At 46.7% G+C, this 25,405-nt stretch overlaps 2 protein-coding genes across 5 annotated transcripts; one reads left to right on the forward strand and one right to left on the reverse strand.

Moving 5' to 3' along the window:
- Window positions 1-246: 246 nt before the first annotated feature.
- MRPS18B (mitochondrial ribosomal protein S18B) lies at window positions 247-6,466 on the reverse strand. Of its 2 annotated transcripts, XM_019717364.3 has the most exons (7): window positions 6,313-6,466; window positions 5,004-5,112; window positions 4,809-4,906; window positions 4,613-4,681; window positions 3,061-3,127; window positions 1,437-1,496; window positions 247-828 (listed from the first exon to the last, which is right to left on the reverse strand). In XM_019717364.3, the coding sequence occupies exons 1-7, from the start codon at window positions 6,388-6,390 to the stop codon at window positions 536-538; spliced, it is 774 nt and encodes a 257-aa protein (XP_019572923.2). In that variant the 5' UTR covers window positions 6,391-6,466; the 3' UTR covers window positions 247-535. The 2 variants fall into 2 exon arrangements, with proteins under 2 accessions (XP_019572923.2, XP_019572924.2); XM_019717365.3 differs by lacking the exon at window positions 4,613-4,681.
- Window positions 6,467-6,956: 490 nt separating this feature from the next.
- Window positions 6,957-23,598, forward strand: PPP1R10 (protein phosphatase 1 regulatory subunit 10). 3 transcript variants are annotated; one of them, XM_019717389.3, is made up of 20 exons: window positions 6,957-7,056; window positions 7,281-7,801; window positions 13,834-13,951; window positions 14,639-14,725; window positions 14,885-15,020; window positions 15,437-15,488; window positions 17,466-17,543; window positions 17,690-17,863; window positions 18,018-18,123; window positions 18,205-18,317; window positions 19,131-19,231; window positions 19,469-19,613; window positions 19,691-19,849; window positions 19,955-20,201; window positions 20,362-20,425; window positions 20,537-20,731; window positions 20,894-20,969; window positions 21,203-21,316; window positions 21,448-22,116; window positions 22,385-23,598. In XM_019717389.3, exons 3-20 carry the CDS (start codon window positions 13,845-13,847, stop codon window positions 22,492-22,494), a joined length of 2,733 nt encoding a protein of 910 aa, XP_019572948.2. In that variant the 5' UTR covers window positions 6,957-7,056; window positions 7,281-7,801; window positions 13,834-13,844; the 3' UTR covers window positions 22,495-23,598. The 3 variants fall into 3 exon arrangements, with proteins under 3 accessions (XP_019572948.2, XP_088652032.1, XP_074188714.2); XM_088795906.1 differs by lacking the exons at window positions 6,957-7,056; window positions 7,281-7,801 and adding an exon at window positions 9,679-9,725; XM_074332613.2 differs by lacking the exons at window positions 6,957-7,056; window positions 7,281-7,801 and adding an exon at window positions 9,781-9,924.
- Window positions 23,599-25,405: the final 1,807 nt, after the last annotated feature.

Consider the following 25,405-nt stretch of genomic DNA (forward strand, 5'->3'; position numbering starts at 1 on the left):
TCTTCGGCCGAGTGTCTTATTCTCCGGCCCTTTAGCCCCTGCTGAATAGCTGGGCCTGGTGGGAACACTGCCTCGGGGACCAGGGCCTCACGAAGGTGGCCAGACAGAAGGCTGCAGCTGCCCTTTCCGGGTGGCTGCTGGTCCCTCGAGTCACTGGTTGGGCTGGCTCAAACCCGACCACTCCTCTCCACACAGCAGCACGCATTCCCCCCACAGGCATGGCATTCATCTGAAACTCAGCCGAGATAGGAGATACAGCTTTATTGTGGAAAAGCCGAGTTGGCACAAGTCTGAAACACCAACAAAATGTTGAGCCCATCTTTTTACACTATTGGGTTAGGGTTTCCCAGATGTCCGTAGTGCCCTCCCTCAGCCTCAGATGTATTTATCCCCTTCTTCAACAGTCATTTCCTTTCTCTGGCCCTGGACCAGCCACTGGCCACAAAACAGACACAATTCTTCCCGGGAAATCCCATCATGTAATTCCTAGGTGTTAGCTCCTGAGACCTCAGGCGGCCTTCCCTGCCCACAGCTCCTACAGAGCACTCTGAGGGCCCGCCTGCTCAGCGGCGGCTTCAGCTCGGCCTGTGAGTGGCACCTCAGGCAGTGACTCAGGGGCAGGGCCACTCTCTTCTCGGAGATGGCCTTGATAGAGCCGGCGAAGGCGGGACAGCTCTCTCTCTGACGGCTGCTTCCAGTTGTACCATGGGTACCAGGGGTCCCCTGAAACCAGAGTGGGGGCTGGCGGAGTAACACTCACAGCTCCATGAGAATTACTGAAGTCAAGATCCCGAGGTTCAACCTGGGGAATGTGGTAACGGAGGAGACCTAGGGGATTAAAGAGAGAGAGAGAAAGTAAGGGAAGGGAGCAAGGTGGGGCAGTTCAGATTAAGAGAGACAGTAATGAAAATAAGCTATAAAGGGAAGAAGGGACCAGTGGGAGCCACTGGGTACATTTGTGCATGTTGTACATGTACAAAGGCCAACTGGCCAAGGGGACAAGCATGGGCTGACACACTGCCTGGGCTCTTGCCTACCAAGCTGTGCAGCCCTGCACCAGACCTATGCAGCAGCATCTGCCCTAATGGAGGGGCACCTTTTCCTAATTTGTGCAAAGGTATCATGGAGCCCAGGGCCAGAAATTTATACTATCAAAATTATCAAAGATCAAAGATCCTCCTATGATCTAGCTATAGCATTGAGACCAATAGTTATAAGGGGGGGGGGGAAGGAAAGGAAGAACACGGGGACAGGACAATGACAAGGTAAGAGACTCGGGAGAGGGAACAAGGGACAGTGGAGTGATGAAAGAGATTCTTGGGATGAGCATGTTGGGTGCTAGCTTCTCAGATTGGTGGGAACATTTATACCCATCCAGCCCTCAATCCCCTTCCTGAAGCCTACCAAAACTGTCCGGTGCCCCTTCTCACACTCACCGCGATCCCTGGCTTTCTGGATAGCCTGGGTCAACTTCTTGTGCTGCTTCATACAGACTCCTGTGGGAAGAAAAAGGTAACTCAGTGAGTGCTCACTCTATAAGGCATAAATAAGGAATAAAACCTCTTCTCCATGGTGATGGAGGGCTGGATTTGGAAGACCTGGCTCTATCTAATGACCCTATTCTCCTGACTCCTCCATGCGCCTGTCCCTCCATCTGCCCAATGAGAAGAATCCTCTCTCTCTCTGAGCTGGGATAAAAACGTAGGAGAGTCTAGCCACTATAGAAAAGCCATTTAATTGGAAAGGCTCCAAGGCAGGGAGCAGAACACAAGTCAAAGGGCAAGTGTGCTTAGTTAAAGGGTTGGGTAGGACAATTCAAAGAGAAAAATTCAATAAAGAAAATACTGGGGATGGCCTGGTGGCCCAGGCGGTTAGACCTCCGTGCTCCTAACTCCAAAGGCTGCCAGTCCGATTCCTACATGGGCCAGTGGGCTCTCAACCACAAGGTTGCCAGTTCAATTCCTCGAGTCCCGCAAGGGATGGTAGGCTCTGCCCCCTGCAACTAAGATTGAACACGGCACCTTGAGCTGAGCTGCCGCTGAGCTCCCAGATGGCTCAGTTGGTTGGAGCGCGTCCTCTCAACCATAATGTTGCCGGTTCGACTCCCGCAAGGGATGGTGGGCTGTGCCCCCTGCAACTAGCAACGGTAACTGGACCTGGAGCTGAGCTGTGCCCTCCACAACTAAGATTGAAAGGACAACAACTTGAAGCTGAATGGCACCCTCCACAACTAAGATTGAAAGAACAACTTGACTTGGAAAAAAGTCCTGGAAGTACACACTGTTCCCCAATAAAGTCCTGTTCCCCTTCCCAAATAAAATCTTTAAAAAAAAAAAAAAAATACTGCAGGTCTGGGGAAGCCAACCTCAGAGAGTACCAAAATAGTTTTTTCTGTTTTTTACAGTTTGACAGGCGTTCAAAACTCCGCTTTAAAATTCCCTGACAAACCGAACTCCACTAATCATGCTGCCATCCCCAAAACGGTAAGTCCAGATTATTCTTTACAAATTCATCTTGCTTTAGGGCAGGGGTTGGCAAAATTTTTCCGTATAGGGCCATGTATTTTAGGCCTGGTGGGTTCTAGAGTCTCTGTCTCAGTACTCAACTCTGCCGTTGTAGCCTGAAAGCAATTGTAAACAATATGAAAACAGACACAGTGGTGAGCCAAATTTGGCATGTGGCCATGGTTAGGAATAGATTAATCTTGAACTGTTAAGCTTACAATTAACTGTCAATGGTATAAAAGACCTTATAGGATACTCAATTTCTGAGAAAGCTTTTTGTAAGACTGAAGAGACCCTAAAGAAATAAGCATCACTATTTATTTTTAAGAGCTACATTTAGATCGTTTGCTTACAATGACACTGGCATGTAAATTCTGTCTATATGTAACAGTTTTAGTATGTCAGTATCTCCATTAAGCCAAGATTTCCAAAAGGTTCAAACACACGTTTTATGCTGTAATGGGAGCCACCAAACAAATACCTATCATCTGACTGAATAAACGAGAAGTGCTCTCAGGAAAAACTATTCTGATGGTGACAGGAGTGATGGGCTAACCTGTGTATGGCGCATGGAAGATGATACCCGTGTGGGCGCAGACAAACTGTTCCAAGAGCTTCACGTTCTGTGTGGGAAAGTGGTGGAGAAATGAGAGAGAGAGGGGAAAGCACCAAGACCTTTAGAGACTGAATATGCACAATTCCTACACACCCCACAGACGACCTTAACTCGTCTCTCCAGATGCTACCCTCCTTCATGTCCCAGTTTTGGCCCCATCGCTTTACTGAACACATTCTTGAAAACTCCAGCAAATATTTCCCCTTTCCTGCCTTTCAACCATTTCACATGCGCATCTTACATTCAGAATTCTCTTCTGCAGGGGTAAGGTTCTAAAATCAGCCCTCATGCAAAAAAACTGGGGACTATCAGGTGGCAATCCCTGAAATCACCCAGAAAATGTAGTATATGTTATAATGTGCGTGTATGAATGATTAAGGTATGTAACAGCATGCTGTGTATAAAATATATATTTACTCAGATCAATTTTAGTTTTAATTATATAGACTGATTCTACAACTGCAAATTAACCACAAGTAATGAGACCCAAGGAAAAAGCAGGTATACTTATGGAGTGGAATGGCAGGCAGAATCATCTGCACTATGAAATTTGTAATCTTTCTCTCTCCCTTGTTATGTGATTATAAACTGTATAAAATTGATTACAATTGGAGCGGCCGGGTGGCTCAGTTGATTAGAGCACAGCGTTCACAACACCAATGTTGCCAGTTCGATCCCCACGTGGGCCAGTGAGCTGTGCCCTCCACAATTAGATTGAAAAACAACGACATGACTGGGGCTGATGGGTCCGGGAAAAACATACTGTTCCCCAATATTCCCCAATAAAAATTTAAAAAGAAAAAAAAATTGGTTAGAATCCCTTTTTATTAAGCAATCGTACACAGCTGAAATTGAGAAGTCAGCCACTGGACTCCTCCACAACTTGTGTCAGACGGGGCCTGAGAATAGTCAGACACCCTCCTCTGCTGACTGCTATATAAATGCCCTCCAGCTTCACTGATGACCAGCCATTTAGCTTCTGATCTAATACCTTCACTGCAAGCTCAGTTTTAAAAAGTTTTTGAATTTTTTAAGGAGCAAGTCTTGTCCTTCTCACAATGAAGGCTTTTTGAAAAAATAACTAGACTCTATACAGTGCTTCATGTATCTGCCCTCCAGCTGCAAGTCTCAGAATGCCACCAAACATCTACATGACAAGGAAATAAAGAAAACTTCAGGAAAAAACTAACCCAACCTACTTGCTAATAATTGTGATGGATATAAATAAAATTTGGGCATTGCTGTCCCATCAGAAATGGGATTTTTTTGCCTCCCAATTTAGACTATAAATTTCACAGGCAAGGGATGAAGTTTTTCACTATAATCCATAGAAGGCAAAAGGCTGGAGGGAGGGAGTTTTTATAGTGCCAGAAAGCCAATACAAAATGGTTTGTCGGGGTGCCGGGATATGAAGAGTGGGGCACCCCTGGAAATCTGTATAACATTACAAAGAAGCTTTAAATCCTTTTCCTGGAAAAAAGATTCTCCTTACCCTAAAGTCGATGTGCAGCTTGTGATCCCGGCAGATAGGGCAGGGATTCCCAGCAACTTTATTTTTACGCTGCAGAGAGAAGAAACTGGCAGGTGAAGATGTTCCAAGCCCTGTCAGAAAAAGTGCTGCTGCCACTGTCACTATGGTCTCCACCCCGACTTTACACCCCATCCATGTGACACCCTCAGAAACTCACAATACATGTCTTTCGAGTCCGCTGTGGGGGTATTCCACCTTTGTGGTTCCGACGGTAGTCAGCCCAGATGGGGCGAGAACCATAGCGGGTCTGGTATTCTGAAATTAAGGACCACACAGGTAAGAATGCAGCAGGTATCTCTGCCCATTTATTTCAGACCCCACATGACCCTCCCCTTCACCACTTAAGAGGTACCTTCTGAGTCCAGATATTTCCAAGGTTCATTTTTATAAGGGGAAATGGGAACCAGGGGTAAAGAATTTTCCTCAGGGGAGGCTTCAGTGCAAAGAGTCTGGAAGGGAACCTGTAAAAGTAGGGCAAAAATTAAAAGATGAATTCAAGGAAGGGACCCTGTTCTGTTGTTTTGCTGCTGACACTTCAGGGAGGAGGGGCATGCACACCCATAGTGTTAATGGAATATAGCAGGAATATATATGGAAGGTAGCATTTTTGTTGGGCCATTTTTGTTGTGAGATCAACAACAACCATTCTATCTCAAACTAGATGCTGAAAGAGAACTTAATGTTAGAAAATAACTAGGATAGGTGACCGAGATGCAATCTTACTTGACAGGACAACTTAAAAACATGGCATATGTAAGATAGTCATGCTTTTGGAGACAAATTGAGTCCAGTGGAGGGAAAAGGGTGAAGAAAGAAAAAGAGAGGATGTTTCGCTTCTTGGAAGTGTGTGGCAGGGAGGGCATACATAGGAGAGGTGAGTCTCCAACTCAATCCAATCCAGAATCAGAGCTGCCCAGTTTTATACAAAGTTGAAGGTCAACATTCCATAGGGAAGAACAAGCTGAGTCCTAACGCTAGCTTTAAAGCTACCAGACCTGTCATTAAAGCCGTGGTGACCCATCACCACTCTTCAGTCCCACTTTAGGGAGTGGAGCTGGGCAATCCTTCCTATCTCACCCTGCCCCACCAAGAACCTGCCCTGCCCTACCAAGAACCTCCAGGGTGGTGAGTACACGAGGCTGAAGGGAAACCTCAGTCCAAAGGGCTGAGTTAAATTCTCATGTATTCTCTCACAATAAAGTGACTTAGTGACATAGACGGCTGAGTAACCTGTATCAGGTCGAGAGAATGTATCCCGGCTTTACTGGGATAGTAGGGCTGGTAGAAAATAGTGTCCCTGAGCTCAAGGACACTGCAGGGCATCACAGATTTAGACACCACCTGCATAGTTAAGAGTTGGCTCTGCATGACCGAGGGAGAGGGGGTTCCACTCTTTCACTTAGTTATTTAGCCAACATGATAAATTGGGAAGAGGATGACTCTAACCCTGTCTCTTTGCCCTCGGCTCGGGATTTTAAAATTGCACGGAGATTTGAGGAAGGTGAAGGGAAAGGGTGACTGGTGGTAACGAAGTGTTGCCTAGAAACCCGAGAAAAAAACCCTTAAGAAAGTCTCTGCTCCTGGATTTCCAGGAGTGGAGCGACAAGCTGAAAAACACATAACTAAATTAGGGTTGTACAAAATGTGCTCCAAGGAGTTACCTGAACTCCGTAGGCAACTCTGAAGGACCAAACGCTAGGAAGGCGCCTCAGCAGCGTATTCATTACGGAGGCCGCCATCTTGACGTACGTCCGAAGGTGGAATGACCGGAAAGGTGACTGCGCATGCTCCAAGAAACTGACTAGGGTAGGACCAAGGAGGAGCCTACAATGCGGGAGGCAGCCACGCACTTGCGTCAAGACGGAAGCGAGAAGGGAGGGGGGTCATGTGGGGAAGCCAATTTCAACTGCGTCACAATCAAATTCGGCCTGAAAATTGAATCTTTGCTGAACCAGTCACTACGATCCTTAAATCTCATACTTAGAGTTTGCCTTTTGAAAAATTTTGAAGGCGATTTTGAACGAAATCCTACTACTGCGCATGCGCAGACCTGGTTCTACCAACCCAAGCAGAGAAATGTTCTTGAGACGGAAGTGGCGGAAACAGAGTAAAAGGCGGTGCTAGGCTGTCAGGTCATGCGCACGCGGCCCCCACACCTTCCCCCAAGAAGGAGGTGGAAAAAGGTCCCAGGGGTGGCGGGAGGGGAGGGTGGGCTGAGCGAAGGCGAAGGTAGGATAGCCAATCAGCTAGCGAGTTGTCTTTCGGGTTGACCAATAAATTCACGCCTCGCGCACAATGTCTCGCGACAAGGGAATTACACTAGCACGTTTGGGCGCGTTGGGCGGCGTCCCGGTATAAAATACTCCACCCGACCGGGCATCCGCCATTCTGGGGTTCGTTTAGAGGTAAGTTTCGGTAATTTGTCGGTTAGAGGGTAAAATTTTATTGAGAGGTTTGGACTGGAAAACGGGTTAGGCATGGGTTTATTTGGGAGCCATGACTTATATAAAGCGGCTGTGTTCGGCATTGGACGTGGAGGTGTTTGGGACAACAAAGATGGTAGTTTTGGGATGTTTAAAAGCAACCCGTATTGATTACATCTTTCTCCCTTGTGTTCCTTTTATCCCAGGTTTGAGTTTTCTCGGAGAAAGACAGGCCGGCCACGAGGAAAAAAGAAACAAGCCGCAGCAACATCTAAGCCCTTGAAAGGATCCTGAGAGGGGGGAAAGGGAAAACAGCAGCCACCAGCCCAACCACTTGTGTCTTCTGCCCCTTCCCACCTATCTTGCCCACCCCACCAGCCCACGCTGCTTGGGACTTGAAATCTGTGGCCGAAGGACCGTCACCACATAACTTCAAAAATAATCAACCACCCTCCCTTCCCAAACCCACCCAAACTCACTTATCCAGCGTTTACTTTTTTGAATCCACTTAGAACTTTTTTTCTGCGACCCCCCCCTCCCTAAATGGAGTTGGGTGGGGGGGGAATGAATACTGAGTTGGCCTTTATTTTTTTAAGAGACTTTTTGATCCAATGAGGCCCCTCAAATAAGAGTTTTGGGTCCTGGTTGGTTGGTTTATTTTTTTTCCTCAAATTTTAACCCCCTCCCCCCTGAGCCCGAGGTGCTGACGTCGCAAAAAAATTGGATAGTAAGTGTCGAATTTTCAAAAACGAGCCTTGCAACAAGAAATCAACGTTTCCCTTTGTTAAACCAAAAATAATGAGAGGAAGAAATGAGACCATAGAACAAAATAGAGAACTGGAGAAAGGACCAAGCCGGTCACTTAATCTCCATTAAAAAGGGCCTTTGGGTCTAAACAGTCTTGTTCTCTCCTACCACCTACCTCTCCCCTGCCTGCTGAAGGCAAGGAGAGGGTGGAGGGAGAGCCAGAAAGTGAGGATTTTGATGGTTAACCCTTGGTAATCCAGCCAATTTCCAGACTGCCAAAGCCATAGTGTTTGCTTTTTATAAGGAGGACTGGTTACTTTCCTCCCGTTTAGCAGTCTTCAAAAGGGTTAATGAGCTCACATACAAAAGACGGTGGATCTCATGGCCCAGAAGTCCCACTTCTTTGTGTGTGAGACAAGCAGGGCGCCTTTCAATTTGCCAGATTAATGAGCAATCTGTACATAAAGATTGCAGGGTAAGGAGATGGGCAGAGAGAAATAGCTGGCTATGACTTTTAAGATGATTGTTAAATCCTCTCAATTTTTATGTAATGTGCTTGGGGTATATTTGTGTGGTTAAAATAGGCGGCAATCTAGGAATAAAGATTGCAAGACACTTAATTCAGGGCAAAATATAACCCTAGTGCCAGTACATACAAGATAATAGTTGGGGAAGTAAATGTTTTGTAATTGTTGCAGTTTGCATAGGTTATTTAAAAGCAAGAGATTAATAACATTTTAACTTGATACTTTTTGAGGGGGGTGGAATTCAGTTAAGTAGAGGGTGGAAAGGTTGGGAAATGTGAAATTCAGGAGTATAATTTAAAAGCCATTTAGTGCAATTGAATGTAGCTTTAAAAGATTTGTGTCGTTAAAAGGAATTTTTTTTCTTCCCTGCTTCAATATGGCGACTTTCCTTGTCCTTTGTCTTCCAAGCGGTTTTGCAGGTTGTGTCTCCCATTTTTCTCTTGTCGTATCTCAACCCTATTTGTTGAGAGGGGTCCAAGTCCTCCCCCTTTGCCTTTATAGGGAGGATGGGGGTGGTCGATGGTAGGTTGAACCTTAATTGCAAATTCAATTCTTCCCCGCAGAAAATTGTTATTTTTAATATTTTAATTGCTTTTATTTTCACAACGCTCTTACTCAAAATAGCTCAGAGACTTAAGGATGGGGGACTGGTTTTCGTTTTTTTTGTTTGGTTTTTTTTATTTAAACTAAGGGTGTTTTTTCATGTAATTAGCTACCGGCAGAGCTGGAATAGCTTTTTAAAGTTTTCTCCATTACAAAATGGCGTCCCTGCTTCTTTGTTTTTCTTCTTTTGCCGTCCGGAGCATAGGGCCGCCCTAGAAACTTGGTCAAGGGGGAGGAGCAGCACTGAGAGGTGATGTAATCAGCTTTCTTGTCTCTCCACCCTCTTTGAAACTCCACCCCTGAGCAAATGCCTCCTGGACTCCTATGCACGCAGCCAGGAAAAGACATTTTCCTTATTTTCTTTAGAATTTTATCTTTTATAGCCTTTATTTTAAAAGGAAAAAAGCTTACAAGAATTAGGTCTTCAAACTGTACATCTCCTTGGGCAGCTCTAGTTTTTATATTTAACAGCCTGTTGCTTTTATTTTCACCTTCCACTCATCACAACTGCTTGCTTGGAAGTTTTCCCTGCTTCAGTTGCTAGGGGTCGAAAACCAGTTAAACCAACTATACCTTTAAGACGGGAAGCTTTTGGGGGGAGTATGTGTGAGCTTGTGTGTATATATGTGTGTTGGGGGATACTGGGGAAAGACAAGGGCTTGTGAAGGTAATTTGAGACAAATGGGGCCTAATGACACTGAAATGTGCCATTTCTGCTCAGGAACCAGTCCTTGGGCCGCCTGCATTTGGTCACCTTGTATGGGGCGGGGGAAGGTGGGTATTTGAAGAATTTCTTCTAAGTCACCCTTATTCCCGCCTTAAGGTTTGGGGGTAAACTCGTTGTGTTCAGTGCTGTATCACGTTCTCCAGTTGCTTAGCTCCTGTACATTGGTGCTAGGATGAGAAGTGAATCTTTAGGAAAGGAGGCTGCAGTTGTAAACTCAAGGCAGGGGGAATCAAGCTACGGTTTCTGGTAAGCAAAACCTTTCTGGTATTACATTTCACAACCTTCATTTCTTTTTTCCCAAGAGCCACCTTTTTTTGAATTTCTTTTTCCTTCCAAAAGGAATTCCTTAAAAACATTAATGGGAGAATGTCTTCATTTCTCAATTCATGGAGTGATGGCAATTGGTGCATGTTTGAAAGCCATGCCCTACCTGAGTGGAATTGGGTATCCTGTCCCTTTCTTTCCTCCAACTTTTTCAAAGTCAAATCTGTCTGACTTTCCACATAGTTTTCATTTTTTTAAAGTCCTGCTTTGAAGCGTGGAGGTTCTAGGCAGAATGGAGGAGTCTTTTTGTACAGCTGCCCTGTGGTGACTTGGGTGAGACTTCAGGGCTAATTTTCTACTGGGTATGGATTCTCAAATTATTAATCTGGATTGGATGGGAGGGACACTTCTACATGTCTACTGATGACAAGTTTTTTTTATCTTTTAAGCAGTTTGCCCTGTGCCTCTGCAGCATACCTTCCTTGGGAGCTGAACATTCTGCCCACTGGGGTTCCTGATCTCTAGTGAGCAGGGGATTAATAAAGAAGATCTTCCATAACATGGGAGATGGGAAAAAAAAGGTCTTCTAGGGAAACCAAATACATCCAGAAAACCTCGGAGAACCTGATCTTGTAGTTTTCAGCCAGAGTTCTATTCTGGGATCCTTTCCTATTGGGATGGGGTTGGAGGGAGCGGGGGCTTTAGTTTTACAAATAAGCTTTTGGGGAGATCATGTACCAAGTTTTAAAAATGATTGAGGGATAGGGGCTTACTACTTAGAAGAGAGGTACAACCTGAGACATAATTCAGTCTGCTATTGAGTCGTATGAGGAAATGCCTGAAACACAGGAAAGGAAGCGGAATGGAAGGAGTTGGGTACGAAACATTTTCATTTCCACAAGTGCTGAGGTCTCCAAGTTAAAGGGAAACTGACTCCTTCCTCCTTTATTAGAGGAGTATTTTAAAAAGGGCTCTGACTTGGTATAGAATTTTTGTCCTGAACCAATCTAGTTTTTTATTGGTGATAAGTATGGAATAAGTTGAGCCAAGCTAAATATTTTTCACCCTATTTAATTGAACAACCCTCAAGTAAAATTCGTTTTGGAGGCAGGAGTCAGTGCCGCTTGTGGACTTTAAAATTTGATCTCTGGAAAGAATAGGAGAAAACTGGCCAGTGCCTGTGTCAGCCACTAGGGCGGGTCTGCCTGCAGCATCCTCTGTGAGGAACACCCAGCGCAGGACATGGTGGAGTCATTCCAGGGCTTTCTCCTGTCTCTCCTGTATGTTCTACATTCAAGGAAATTAAAATATATCGTGCCCTGGATTGTTTTTGGCTCCAGAAAGCTTTCTCAGGCTTCCAGTCCAGGCACCATGTGTGACTAGGTGATGTTCTGACACTTGGCCACTGGTTCTTCCTGGTTAACTCACTTGCCTTCTCTCCTGGAGGCCTGTGCCAAGGATTTAGGCTCATTCCTTTCCACTTGAGTGCCTTGGGACTTCTTTTGAAATGTACAAATTTCGAAGGAAGGAAATCAGGTTGTCAAGACACTTGGGGACCTTAATTTAAAATGAGTCAAAGCTAATCTGCCTGTAGGAAAGCCATCATGAGAAAACCCACTTAACATTTTAATCACATGACTGGTGCTCATGAGATAAATTTAGTTTTTATTTTCAAAATATAAATAGGAAAAGAATAGTGGAAAATGAAGAACATTACTGCTTTGTCTCGTAGCTTCTCTTGACTATTCTGGCTTGTTATGAATGGGAATGAACAAGTCCCTGGTCCCATTCCCAGCAGAAGGCACTAGACAGAATTTAGCTTTATACTAATTTGTCTCTCCCCCACCCTCTTAAATGAAGGAACATTAGAGCTCGTGATAATTTGAGTTTCTGAAGGAAGTAGGGGTGGCAGGCCTGTTGACTTAGCTGGTAGTTGGGTATATAAATAGGAGTTCTCCAAAGTGATGTATATTCAACTCTGGGTTTAAATCAGTGGAGTCAGCTGTATTTAGGGGGGCTGGTTTGAAGTGATGTTAGTTTAATGGAAGGCTTTTTGTCAAGTTGTATATTACCTTGTTTGCTGATATGTATTTGGATTCGTTCATTTTTCAGTCTTCAATAGATGGGAAATCTGTTCTTTATATCTTTATTGTCTCTATCTTTATAGCGTTTATATATTATAGTGTCTTACTACATGGGAAAAATTCCTTTATCCCTGTGTCTATTTCTGTGTAACAATCACCAGTTCAGTGGATTTGGCCCTAGGGGCTTCTAATCTTGCCTGGTATTCGGTCTGCAGTGTTTTTCCCTCGGACTTCAGGTTCTACCTGTCCTTGGGGCTCTTCCAGGGCAGCGGTCACCGCACAGTTAAGCCAGATTTGCGCACTTCTCTGCATTTCTTAGCTCATCTCCCTTTATTCAGCTTCAAGAACAAGCCTCCTTCCTGCTTCTGCCTTTTCTTGCCTGAGTTGTTAGGACCTAATGATTTAGAAATTAACTGACCTTTTTGTTGGGAGGACTAAAAGGTTGAAATTGTTAACGGTTGTTCGTTTCTTGGTTTGAGAACAAATAGAATTAATTTCTTATAAAAAACATGTTCTCTTTTCTGCACAAAATATAGTCACCTTTGTAAAACGCTGATTTTCCCCTCTTCTGCTGGTCTAGTGTCTGTTAGCTACTAGAAGCAGGGTGCAAGAGGTTTTCTCCTTGCCCCCTTCCTACCTCCCCAGGGGTAACCTTATTTTCCAAATGCAGATACTACTGAGGTGGAATTCTCTCTTGGTTCTCAGAAGCCGGTGTTTAGAGGCATGGTGGATAAAAATACCAATCAGAACTATGTTGATTCTTGATTACATTTCCGGAACTTGGGTTCTGGCCTAGAAATTGCTTCACACTGTCCCATAACAGCAGTTTAACTTTTAATTAACTCCTTTTCTAACCTTGTCTAAAGTAGCTACTTAAAATTTAATGACATTTTTCCAGCTTCTAGCTTTATTCTTTTTGGCTCCATGGTTTCTAATTTCAGGCCTTTCTTGGGGATCTGGGATGGTGATATGATTTGGGGGGCGCGCGGGATTAGGGGGCCAAATTTGCGTCCTTGCTTTTGAAACCACAAACCAATCTTGCCCTTAACTTTGAAACAATAAAAACTTACGCAGTGTTTAGTTAGTGAGTGGCATTTCTGTTCAAGGCTTAGAAGGACCTGCTTGACTTCTTTGCACCAATTTGTCTCCGTTTCTAGGAGCTACCCACACCTCCCCTGGGGAGAGATTCTTTTTTCAAATTTTGTTTCTTCTCTGTCACCTGTCACTTTAGTTAATTGTCTACTGGTGTAGGCAGCACATATTCTGCCACTTGTAATTAAGACTCTTAATGGGCTAAGATAAAAAGGAATGACTAATCTTAGAAGACATTTAGCCCAAGCACCCAAGATTGGCCCAGGTCTTACAAGTTACAGTTTTGTTTTATTTTTCAAACGATATTTACCAGCAAGGAAGAGACAGGACTTAACAATAAGCAAAAATGCCTTGGAGAGTTGAGCATTTTCTTACAGGAGTGTAAATCTTAATTCTAATACAATCTAAGGAGGTTCAGCTGTCCTAGGAAGGTTGTAATTGGGAGCGGGAGAGAGGTGCTGCTCCAGTCCTCCAGCTGAATTGTCTTTCTCTTCAGTCATGAGGAACACCATGCTTAACTGGCCAGGGCTATTTTCTCAGTGGTGACAATGGTCTGTGTTGGTTTTTCTTGAAAATGGTGAGTGTAGTTGAATATAGATTGAATAATTAGTCACTATATTTTGTCAAATGTAGAAGTAGAATTTATTAGAAGGCATACTGGGACTCTCCTTGCCACCCATTTATTCTATGGGTTTGTTTTGTCCTTTCATCTTAGAAACCTCGATCATGGGTTCAGGTCCCATAGACCCCAAAGAGCTTCTCAAGGGCCTGGATAGCTTCCTTAACCGAGATGGGGAAGTCAAGAGTGTGGATGGGATTTCCAAGATCTTCAGGTGAGTCCACCCTTTTTTGGATTCCTTGTGAGAAGAGGATGTTATATGTTGTGATATGGCTGTAATCAAGGCAGACAGGACCGAGTGTTCCTGGAGAGGGAGGGGAAAATCAGTAAAGGAATAGGATTCAAATCCCATAATTTTAGAATAAGTGGTAGGAAAAGATGATCCCTTGGTTCCTGGCCATAATGGATATAGATATTTGGATAGCCACAGTCTCAAGGGCTTTCACCTTTAGGAAGGAAGGAAGCGGGGAGTCAGGTGACAGCATTCTTTGTTGTGTTTTGGGTCACGTTCGACATACCGAAACTCATTTTCCTTCCAGGATGCTGAAGTTTTCCAGGGGAAGCAAATGACTAAGCCAGTCCTGAACAGGGTACTAAGGGTTGGTTGTTGAGGGCTAGGGCTTCTCACCTGGAATCAGAATCAAATGTGTCCTGTGTATTCGAAGCAGTGATGCTCACCTCCCCAGATCAGAGACTTCAGTGTCTCCTCAGTTCTCCGTCTTCCTTTGGGTTTCCATTTCACTCTGATTCCATCCCATCCTCCTGGAGGCCCAGGTGACCCTCCTACTGTGGAGCAAAGTCCCAAGTCATCAGGGATTTCCAGGCACTCCTACAGATGGAGACTCTGCTGCTGAAAGAGGCAATCTGGCTGCTCTGTTCTAACCTAACCTCTCTTCTACAGTCTGATGAAGGAAGCACGAAAGATGGTGAGTCGATGCACTTACTTGAACATTCTCCTGCAGACCCGTTCACCAGAAATATTGGTCAAGTAAGTGGGAATCCGGGTGGCTGGGATGGGAAGACATAGTTAGAAGGTGGGGAAGGTGAGGCAGGGGGTTCCTGGGTTGTTGTTGGGGAACTGAGAGTGGGATATGGTATTTCTAAAACATAGGAGGACATTACAGATTCTCCTCCTGCCTGCCTACAGGTTTATTGACGTTGGTGGCTACAAACTTCTTAACAATTGGTTGACGTATTCAAAGACAACCAACAACATTCCCCTTTTGCAGCAAATTCTCCTGACCCTGCAGCATCTACCACTCACTGTGGACCATCTCAAGCAGGTACCTTCAGTCTTTACCATCCAAGTGCGTCCTTTTTGGTTTAGTGTAACAGATGAAAAACTCACGTTGACTGATGGGGCTGTAATCTTAGCCTGTGAGGGAGTATGGTAGGAAAAATAGGAATTTGGAATAAGAAGACTTGGTACAAATCTATCTCCTTTATTAGGTATGTAGTTTGAGGCACTTCGTATATCTGAGCTGCAGTTTTTTTCATCTATAAAATGGGAATAATTGTACCTACCTAACTGGATTGTTCTAAAGATTAAGTAAGACTATATCTACAAAGTTTGTACTTAGTGTTAGTTGCTGTTAAAGGACTATTAAGAGACCGTGAGTGAGTTTGGGGGGTTGTGAGCTCCGAGTGGACTTCTTGTCCTTCTGGCATTGACCTTTCTGCTGCTCATTGTCTCTCCTAGAACAACACAGCCAAACTGGTGAAGCAACTGAGCAAGTCGAGTGAGGATGAAGGTAGGGGCCAGTCCTTCCTCTCTGTCCTGGGCCTGCCTCAATCACTTCCACTTAGTTCCCTTTGTTTCTCTCCCCATCCTTGGATTGTACCTTCCTTTCTCTTCCTACCTCTCCTTGCTTTTCTTTTTCTTTTAAAAATGTAGTTCCTCTATCCTGTCCCCTCTCTGCTACTCTTAATTCCGAATGGGATTTGTCCTTTCTCTCCTAATGAGTGTAAGACAAGGTCCCATACTTAACTAGAAGCTGATTCTTAAGATCTCTTGGTATAAAAGTCAGACACTTAAAATTCTTTGGGGGAAAGAGTGTCATCCTCGAGTTTCTCCTCATCACTGACTTCCTTTTTTCTGAATAAACACCGCATATTCTGGGACCTTCGCTGTCTACTCTGCTAATAACAGAAGGTACTAGTCCTACTAATAGATGCCTTCCTGAAGGTCCTGGGCAGAGTTCGACTCCTGGAGTGTATCATAGCTTTGATGGCAACAGATTCTTTCCTTTTCTAGAATGAAGGGTTTCGGACCTCCTGGCGAAGGCCAGACAGTTCTGCCTTGAAGGTAGAGCCTGGCTCCTGAAATGACATCCTTTACTTTAGAGCAGAAAAGGGTTTGTACCCAAGGCTGAATATCCAAAGGTTTTGCAGCCAAGACACAAATTAGGAGAACAAGACACTGGTGTCCAGCAGGTGGACAGTCTTGCAGCAGAGCTTGGTCCCCTCGTCAGACTTCAGGTGTGCTAGGTCCTGTGGGAAAGAGGCTTTGACTGTTTGGTGTGAGGGCGCATCTAGGCCTGGGTGAGCCTATCTGAAGGTCCATTAGCTGTAGGAGAAAACAATGGGAACACTTCCTGAGAGACAGGACTTAACTCACAGTATTGTTTAAGTGAAAAACATTCTCGAACTTCTCATTCCTTCGTTGTATTAATACCAAGTTTTTAGGTCCTTTTTGATACAGAGCACTTTACTATTTTTGCGACATGTCAGCGTATCTTTAATATAATATAACATGTAGCACAGAAGAGCACATTAAATCATTGCCCATCTTTTGTTTCTTCACTGTCAGGTTGATTGTTTCCTGTTTTCCAGCTGGCTCAGTTATGCTGCCTTCTATGAATATAGATTTAATTATTATTCTGTACTTCCTTTAGATGCTGAAATTTGTGTATTCCTTATTGACTGTAGTAAAGTCTCACTAGACCATAGTATCTATTGCTCCAAAAAGGTTTTAGGGTATCCCTGCATTGGGGATACATTGGGGTTCATGTTGCCTTAGTTACAGAAATTGCCAGTTGGTGTGACTTTTGAAAAGTTAGGTTTTCATGTTTTACAACAATCTGTTATTAAATGAGTCTGTAAGTGGTGAGAGGCGCCAAAGGTAAGAGATGTCATTTGCCAAGTACAAAAGGAAAGAACTACAAAGTTACTTTTCTTCATACATTTAGAAACAAATTTTACTCTTTACTTTTAAATTCTCTGATCTCTTTTTTCTCTCGATAAACTCTGCTACCCTAACTTAGTCTGTTTTTAAGCTCTCTTTTCATTTTTTCTACATTTAATTGAGTTTTTTAAAGCCATCCCCAGTAGTATTCTAGGGAAAAAAGTGCCCAGGAAATCTATTTTAAGATGGCTCTAAATCTGCTTCCTTGAAACTTGCATTAAATTTGCCTTTAGGACAACACAGAATAATAAAGTTTCTTTTAAAATCTGATTTTAGTTTCTGTTCTTTTAACATGTGGTTAGGGGAAAGCAGAGGTGATGGGTTCGTTCTGCCCCTTCTAGCTTTGGTAACTCTCATCTCTGCTTGTGTGTCTGCGAAGGAAGATTAAAATCTTTGGGTTGTTGTAACAATGACGTGAGATGTATATGAAGCTACAGATGTAGATTTACAGCATGCTCCGTAATGTTCAAACATCTCTATTTTCTGTTCCTGGGAGAATAATACTTTAAATTATATGGGGATTTCCCTTTTCTCTCACCTGCAGAACTCCGGAAATTGGCCTCAGTCCTCGTCAGCGACTGGATGGCTGTCATCCGCTCCCAGAGCAGTACCCAGCCTGCTGGTAAGCTCCCAAGTCCCAGCCCTTGGATTACTTTCTTTCCCGCTGGGGCAAAAAAATGTGGCCTTCAGTGCCGTCAGCCTGCTTCACTCTGACGGGCAGTCTTTTGTCTAAATGAAATCTTATTCTGCTTTTTTTTTCCACAACAGAGAAAGATAAGAAAAAACGAAAGGAAGAGGGAAAGGGTCGAACCACCCCTCCTGAGCGACCTTTAACTGAAGTGAAGGCTGAGCCCCGGGCTGAGGAGGCCCCGGAGAAGAAAAAGGAGAAGCCCAAGTCTCTTCGAACCACAGCACCCAGTCACGCCAAGTTCCGTTCCACTGGTAAGGCTGTTGGCCGGCCCAGGGCCTTGTGGTGGAATAGCTGGATGGTAAAAGAGGGAAGACTGGGCGGGAGGTTATACAAGGCTAGGTGACCAGAGAGGAACAGCCAGGAGGGTGGGTGTGAGTGGAGCCCCATACCGTGTCTCTTCCCTAGGACTAGAGCTGGAGACCCCGTCTCTGGTGCCTGTGAAGAAGAACGCCAGTGCTGTGGTGGTTTCTGACAAGTACAACCTTAAGCCCATCCCCCTCAAGCGGCAGAGGTGCGTGCTGGGTTTCCATGGGCTGGTCTGAGGACAGGAGGAAGAGTGAGTGGGCAGTGCTGACAGTTCCTCTTCTAACAGCTCAGCAGCTGCTCCAGGAGATGTGGTGCCCCCTGCAGAGAAGAAGTACAAGCCCCTCAACACAACACCTAACGCCACCAAAGAGATCAAAGTGAAGATCATCCCGCCACAACGTGAGTCTGAAGTGCGGGAATGTGCTTTGATTGGGAGCAAAATCCTCATGGGAATGAGTGTGTGGGAACATTCCTTCTCTCCATGGTCTTCCTCCGTTTTCCTTTGATTTCTTGGTGTCTTAACCCTTTTGCCTCCACAGTCAGGTGTGTATCCAAATGAATATTTCCATCTGCTGACTGTGTGTGAAACTTCCAGAAAGGAAGTGTAGGAAAGCAGATGTACATTTTCTATATTTTTGTGTTTTTCAAGAATGAATAACAGTAGGAAGTTTTTATACATAAAAATAATGTCATTTATAAACAAAGCAGCTCAAATTGTTATTAAATGCATAAAATAGTCAAAATATCAATTTTTTGTTTTTTGATTTCTGACACATTTTGGGGGAAAAAACTTGAAATCAGTTAACGCAGCAAAAGAGTTAATTTTTGCACCTCTGAAACTCTCCTTTCCTAGGATTACTTAGGAGTAATTTTAGAGATGAACTGGGAGGTGTGTTCTTCAGTGACTGGTTAGGGCGCTCCTGGCTGGCAGCGTCATCTGTCATGTCCACAGCGGCTGGCTTTGTCACTTACCTGAGCTCTGATTCATATCCAAAGCCACGGTTTGCCTGTCTGCCTTTAATAGAAAGAAAACACTATCCAGAATTTCTTGTGTAAATCATCCTGCATATGCTTCCTGCTCACCTTGCACTTATTGTCTCCTCCGTTGAAGCAGGGTCTCCATTGACCCTTTTTTCTGCCCAGACTTTATTTATAGGACTAGGGTTGTGAAGGCGGTCTGATGATTCCATTTTACGCTTTTTCCTTTTGTAGCTATGGAGGGCCTGGGCTTTCTGGATGCGCTCAATTCAGCCCCTGTTCCAGGCATCAAAATTAAGAAGAAGAAGAAGGTGCTGTCACCTACAGCTGCCAAGGTATGGGCCCTGAGCAGTCGGCATCATGAAGTTGGAGGAAAGGCCCGGCGGTGGGGCCTGCTTGGGGAGGACAAGAGGAGTTTGCCTCAGGTGTAGACAGGGGTGGTGGGGCAGCGTCAGAGACACAGCTTCATTGTTAGTAACTATTGGGGGACGCTGCCTAGGACGCTGGACTGATTGCCTTGCCTTGGCCTTGGCTTTCCTGTCAGCTCATTAACATCTTTTCTTTCACAATAGCCAAGCCCATTTGAAGGGAAAACAAGCACAGAACCAAGCACAGCCAAACCTTCTTCCCCAGAGCCAGCACCTCCTGAGGTTATGGACACAGAACGTCCAGGGACCCCAGTTCCCCCTGTGGAAGTCCCAGAGCTCATGGATACAGGTAAGGATAGAAACTGGTTCAGGTTTGGGGGTTTTCTGAAAGGAAGGACCTGGGTCTGAAATGTCTCCTCCTTACAGCCTCTCTGGAGCCAGGAGCTCTGGATACTAAGCCAGTGGAGAGTCCTGGGGATCCCAGCCAGCTGACCCGGAAAGGCAGGAAGAGGAAAACCGTGACGTGGCCTGAGGAGGGCAAACTGAGAGAGTATTTCTATTTTGAACTGGATGAAACTGAACGAGGTTAGAGGTCAAGTTTCCTATATAATATGTGGGTGTAGAGTATGTAAAAATGACATGGTAGTGCTTACGTTGTTCCCTCTTGCTTTGCTTCCTCCTTGCCGGCAGTAAATGTGAATAAGATCAAGGACTTTGGGGAGGCAGCTAAGCGAGAGATCCTGTCAGACCGACATGCATTCGAGACGGCCCGGCGTCTAAGCCATGACAACATGGAGGAGAAGGTGCCCTGGGTGTGCCCCCGGCCCCTGGTTCTGCCCTCTCCTCTTGTCAGCCCTGGAAGCAACAGCCAGGAGCGATACATCCAGGCGGAGCGGGAGAAAGGAATCCTTCAGGAGCTCTTCCTGAACAAGGAAAGGTGAGCAGAACAGGTCCATGCCCTGGGGTGCTGAGTACTAGGACCCCTGAGGGCAGCACGCCCTCGGGTAATTAGAGGGTGGGGGTTAGAAGAAATTTGAGGGCCTGAATAAATCATTTGACTCTTGTTCTGTTTTTTATCACCTGGGCATTGCTGGTAGTCCTCACGAGCCTGATCCTGAGCCCTACGAACCTATACCCCCGAAGCTCATCCCCCTAGATGAGGTGCGTGAGTGTGATGTGGTGATCGGGGCCCGGGTGACCAATGTGGGTGCAGCTTTCATGTGAGACTCACTCCATGCTGTAGTCAGTCCTCTTTGTCTGTTCTGCTTTCAGGAGTGTTCCATGGATGAGACCCCGTATGTTGAGACCCTGGAGCCTGGAGAGGCCGGTGGCTCACCTGATGGGACAGGTGGCTCCAAGTTGCCTCCTGTTCTGGCCAATCTTATGGGCAGCATGGGTGCTGGGAAGAGCCCCCAGGGTCCTGGAGGAGGCGGCATCAATGTCCAGGAGATCCTCACCTCCATCATGGTACGAGCCCTCTTTCCTCTTTCCCCTTTCTCAGGGGCTTCACTTCTCTTGACCCCAGTTGCCCTCATCTTCCCAGTTACCTCCCCTATGGCTCTCCCTTTCTCTGCTGCTGGTTACCCTTACTCTCTGTTGACCTGGCCCCCCGTTGACCTTGCCTCACAGGGTAGCCCAAATAGTCATCCCTCAGAGGAGCTGCTGAAGCAACCAGACTATTCAGACAAGATCAAGCAGATGCTAGGTAAACATCAGGGCCAGCCCAGGGGTGGGGGCTGGGGGGCGCCTGCAGTGGAGTTGGGGAAAGCAGGCGTACTGCCGCTCAGTGGCCAGACGTGGGAGGGCCAGACTTGGCTAGACCGAGAGAGCATTGCTCTGCCAGGATGGTCTTCGAGGGTCAGTTGGGCATACCTATGTGAGAAGGCAGGTCACTCTTCTAGAATCCTGTTGCTGACTGACTTCTGTTTTCATTAACAGTGCCACATGGGCTCTTAGGCCCTGGTCCAATAGCCAATGGTTTCCCACCAGGAGGCCCTGGGGGCCCCAAGGGCATGCAGCACTTCCCCCCTGGCCCTGGGGGACCTATGCCAGGTAGGTGGTGAGTGAAGTTGGCCTGGTAATAATATAGGAGTGACCAAAAGATAGGAGGTGGTTTAGGGTGGGAGATGGCAGCTCCTGAGTGTAGCAGGTAGCTAATACTGTCTCCCTTTTTTTCCCAACAGGTCCCCATGGAGGCCCTGGGGGCCCCGGTGGGCCAGTGGGTCCACGCCTCCTGGGTCCCCCACCCCCTCCCCGGGGGGGTGATCCTTTCTGGGATGGCCCTGGTGATCCCATGCGGGGTGGCCCGATGAGGGGGGGCCCAGGACCAGGTCCTGGACCATACCATAGAGGTCGTGGTAGCCGAGGAGGAAACGAACCTCCACCTCCTCCTCCTCCATTTCGAGGGGCCAGAGGAGGTCGCACTGGAGGAGGACCCCCGAATGGACGAGGGGGCCCTGGTGGGGGCATGGTTGGAGGTGGTGGGCATCGTCCCCACGACGGCCCTGGTGGGGGCATGAGCAGCGGCAGTGGGCATCGCCCCCATGAAGGCCCTGGCGGTAGCATGGGAGGGGGCCATCGTCCCCACGAAGGTCCTGGTGGTGGCATGGGTGGTGGCAGTGGCCATCGTCCTCACGAAGGCCCCAGCAGTGGCATGGGTGGAGGCAGTGGACATCGCCCCCATGAAGGTCCTGGACATGGGGGCCCCCATGGCCACCGGCCTCATGACGTCCCTGGTCACCGAGGCCATGACCATCGAGGGCCGCCGCCTCATGAACACCGTGGCCATGACGGCCCTGGCCACGGAGGAGGGGGCCACCGAGGGCACGATGGAGGCCATAGCCATGCAGGAGGTGAGGATGGTCCCTGCCCCCACATGGCTTGTGTTGTCCCATACGCGTTTCTGGGGAGTGTCACTACCACTCGCTATGCCAGGCAGAACATGAGGTGACCTGTTCACAGCATGCATGGCTGTTCCTACCCTTTGCTCTTTCCCCAAATCCCTAAGACTATGTCTCTCTGAAAGACAGTTCTCAGGCTGCCATGGACTTGGGAATGGGTGAGGCTGGCATTGACCTCTTAGCCACTTCCTGTCTGACCATTCCACCCTCTTTTCCACAGACATGTCGAACCGCCCTGTTTGCCGACACTTCATGATGAAGGGCAACTGCCGCTATGAGAACAACTGTGCCTTCTACCACCCGGGTGTCAATGGGCCCCCTCTGCCCTAGGGACCAGCTGCCTGCCCCACCCACACCCCTGTGGACTGCAGCCTTGCTCCTTCCATCGTTATGGCTTCTGTGAGGCCCATTCCCTTCCCCAGCCGAGGAGGAGCTGGCCCCCTTCCCACCTGCTTGGGTTCCGGGGGCTCCTGCTCACTGGTGCGCATTGCTGTACATACTTTCCTCCAGTCTGGGAGGACAGAGACTGCACACGTCTGTACCCTGGACTGCCGAAGAGGAGACCCAGTTGGCTTCACTTTTTGAGGAGATTTGCCCTGTAACCCCAAGCCCTTTCCAGTATTCCCCTTAATGCCTGAGAACCTAAAGCTGGTTATCCTGGAGAACACCTCCGCCTCCTATTGCGGGCCCTCCACATACACAGAACTGACATGGGATCAGCTGCACTTATGAAATCGTCCCAGCCAAGTTCATTATTCCTCATGGGGTGGGGAGAGGGTAAAAGGGGTATTGTGTATCCCACTGCACTGAAAGGGCTCAATCAGGCTGGTCTGAGTTCTGGAACATGACCCCACCCCTTCCCCGACACAGGCTTTACACATTCTGAGTTCTTTTGCAAGTAAGACTTTGCAACCTTCTGGGAATACCTGAGTCTGCGTCATGGCTGTGCTGGGCTCAGTGATGGCAAGTTCACATTTGCATCCAATGAAGGTTTTAGCTGGCGTGGGTGAGGCCGGTGCGCTGGTCCACCCTTGCAAACAGCTCATTCTGGAAACTTGAGTGAGACCAGCCCTTCAGCTGAAGCCCAGCTTGCTGGGCCTGACGTCACTACATGCACTGCCTTTGGGGTTAGTGTGCCTCCTCCGCCCACTTGGGACCCTGTCGGTGTGAGGCCTCCAGCTCCCTTGCTGTCAGCCACCTGTGAATCCCACCAGGTGCCTTCCTGGGTGGGTTCAACAAGGTGACTGGCCCTTTCCCAGCCCTGTCCTTCACCTGTCTGGGCATCAGTTGTTTTCTGTGAAAACAGGATTGGTGGGTTTTGTGCAGGGTCTTGGGTTAGAGCCACAATGGATTTGAGGATGAGTATTTTTTCTTTTGGTTTTGTATATTTTGTACATTAATAATAAACAGTGGAAAGAGAAGCAGCTTATTTAACCCCTGGTGTGTTTGGACTTGTTAACAACTCGGCCATAATCAGCTGTTTTAGGTACATTAATACAAACCTTCGTGGAGTGTTTTTCAGTCCTTGAGTGGAGCTAACTTGTACCTTCAAGTCAGTGTTGGTACTGAGAGAAGGTGAGGTGGGTACACAAGTCCCATGGGTCGGATTCCTTAAGCAAGCCCGGGGGCCTTGGAGTACCATGCAGGTCCACAGAGCTGCAGCCATGGCATGAGGGCAGAGCGATTCAGTAGGACCTACCTGACCTGTCGAGTTGCTTAGGGAAGGTGTTTCCGTGGGTGTGGGTGTGAGAAGAGCAGGGAGAGGGCTGAAGGGAAAGTCCAAGAGCAGGGAAACGCAGGTGGGCTCCTCTTAAGGGCAGTGCCAGGGGAGAAAGTAGGAAGCAAGAAAAAAGAGTGCAGACTGCTCTCCCCAAACAGCTCTGCAGAGTCAGAGGAAAAGGCCTGTGGCTAGGAGATAGAGGGTCCAGGTAAGGTGGTTTTTAGTGTTGTTTTTTTTTAAAGATTTATATTTTTATTGGGGAAGGGGAACAGGACTTTATTGGGGAACAGTATGTTTTTCCCAGGACCCATCAGCTCTAAATCAAGCTGTCCTTTCAGTCTTAGTTGTGGAGGGCGCAGCTCAGCTCCAAGTCCAGTTGCTGTTGTTCAGTCTTAGTTGCAGGAGTTGACTCCCTGTGGGAGTCGAACCGGCAACCTTGTAGCCCAGAGCGCAGGCTCTAACAAACAGCCACCTGCCCACCCCTGTTTTTAGTTCTTAAGGACAGGTATTAAATTGAGGGCCTAGTTGATGGAGTAAGATTCCTGGGAAGACAGGAGGTGTTGGAGAATAGAACATGGAGGGGTAGAATTTAAATAGGAAGTTCTTGAAACTAGAAGTCAGGAGTATATTACATTTTGGGGGCAGAGGGAGGATGGGTATATTGTGTGGGTCGAGAAGAATGGCATTCAACCTCTCAGGGTTCATCAGAGTCATCTGAAGGGCCTGTTAAAAGACAGATTGCGGGTCAGATCCAGCCAATTTCCCGATTCAGGAGGTCTGCGATGGATCCCAAGATTGTGCATTTCTAACAAGTTCCCTGTTGCGGATCTGGAAAACGCTGATGTCACTGCCCTAACACGTTTCTTGGCTATTATTTCTAGGATTGGCCACATGAGGGCAACTTCCTAAATTTCACAGGTCTCCTTTACATTTAGTAAGTCCAATGGGGCTGATTTTGTCGTCCCTTGCCTAGTCTCAGGAGGTTCTTCAGTCAGCCTGCTGTAGCTCTGTGCACTTAGGAGAGGACCTGAGAAGAGGTGCAATGTCAAGGCCAAGGTTAGAGGGGAAATACCAGTGAAGTATCAGCTCAAGTGAAAAAACAGTGTTTCTTTCCTCCTGGTTCCATCTATTGCCTGCTTTTCAAACCTCCTTCCCTCTGTCTCCCACAACAGGCCACAAGAACCGTTAAAGAGAGCTTCAAGTTTTTTCTATTTTAAGTTAAAAATGAGTTCAGCCATTTTTCTTTCAAATGCTCCATAAAAATCCAAAGTAACCTGTTACCTTAAAATTTTTGGTTGGTGGGGCAGGAGAAAGAGGGTGAGCAACCTCATCCGTTTCACCATATTCACTGACCGATTTCTGTTGCTTCATGAAGCCCCCACAGGCTCTTCTGCAGCCTTCTCCCCTCCCCCCCCACTGTTTCAGTCGGTCTGTTCTTCTCTGCTTCCATTCCCACCCTCCACCCCCACACAAAATATCATTTCAACTTTATACGTTCTCTGTCATCTGCTTGGTTCCTTC

Source organism: Rhinolophus sinicus, chromosome 2 (genome assembly GCF_057876585.1).
Source record: "Rhinolophus sinicus isolate RSI-liver-muscle chromosome 2, RSI-T2T, whole genome shotgun sequence".
NCBI lineage: Eukaryota > Metazoa > Chordata > Mammalia > Chiroptera > Rhinolophidae > Rhinolophus > Rhinolophus sinicus.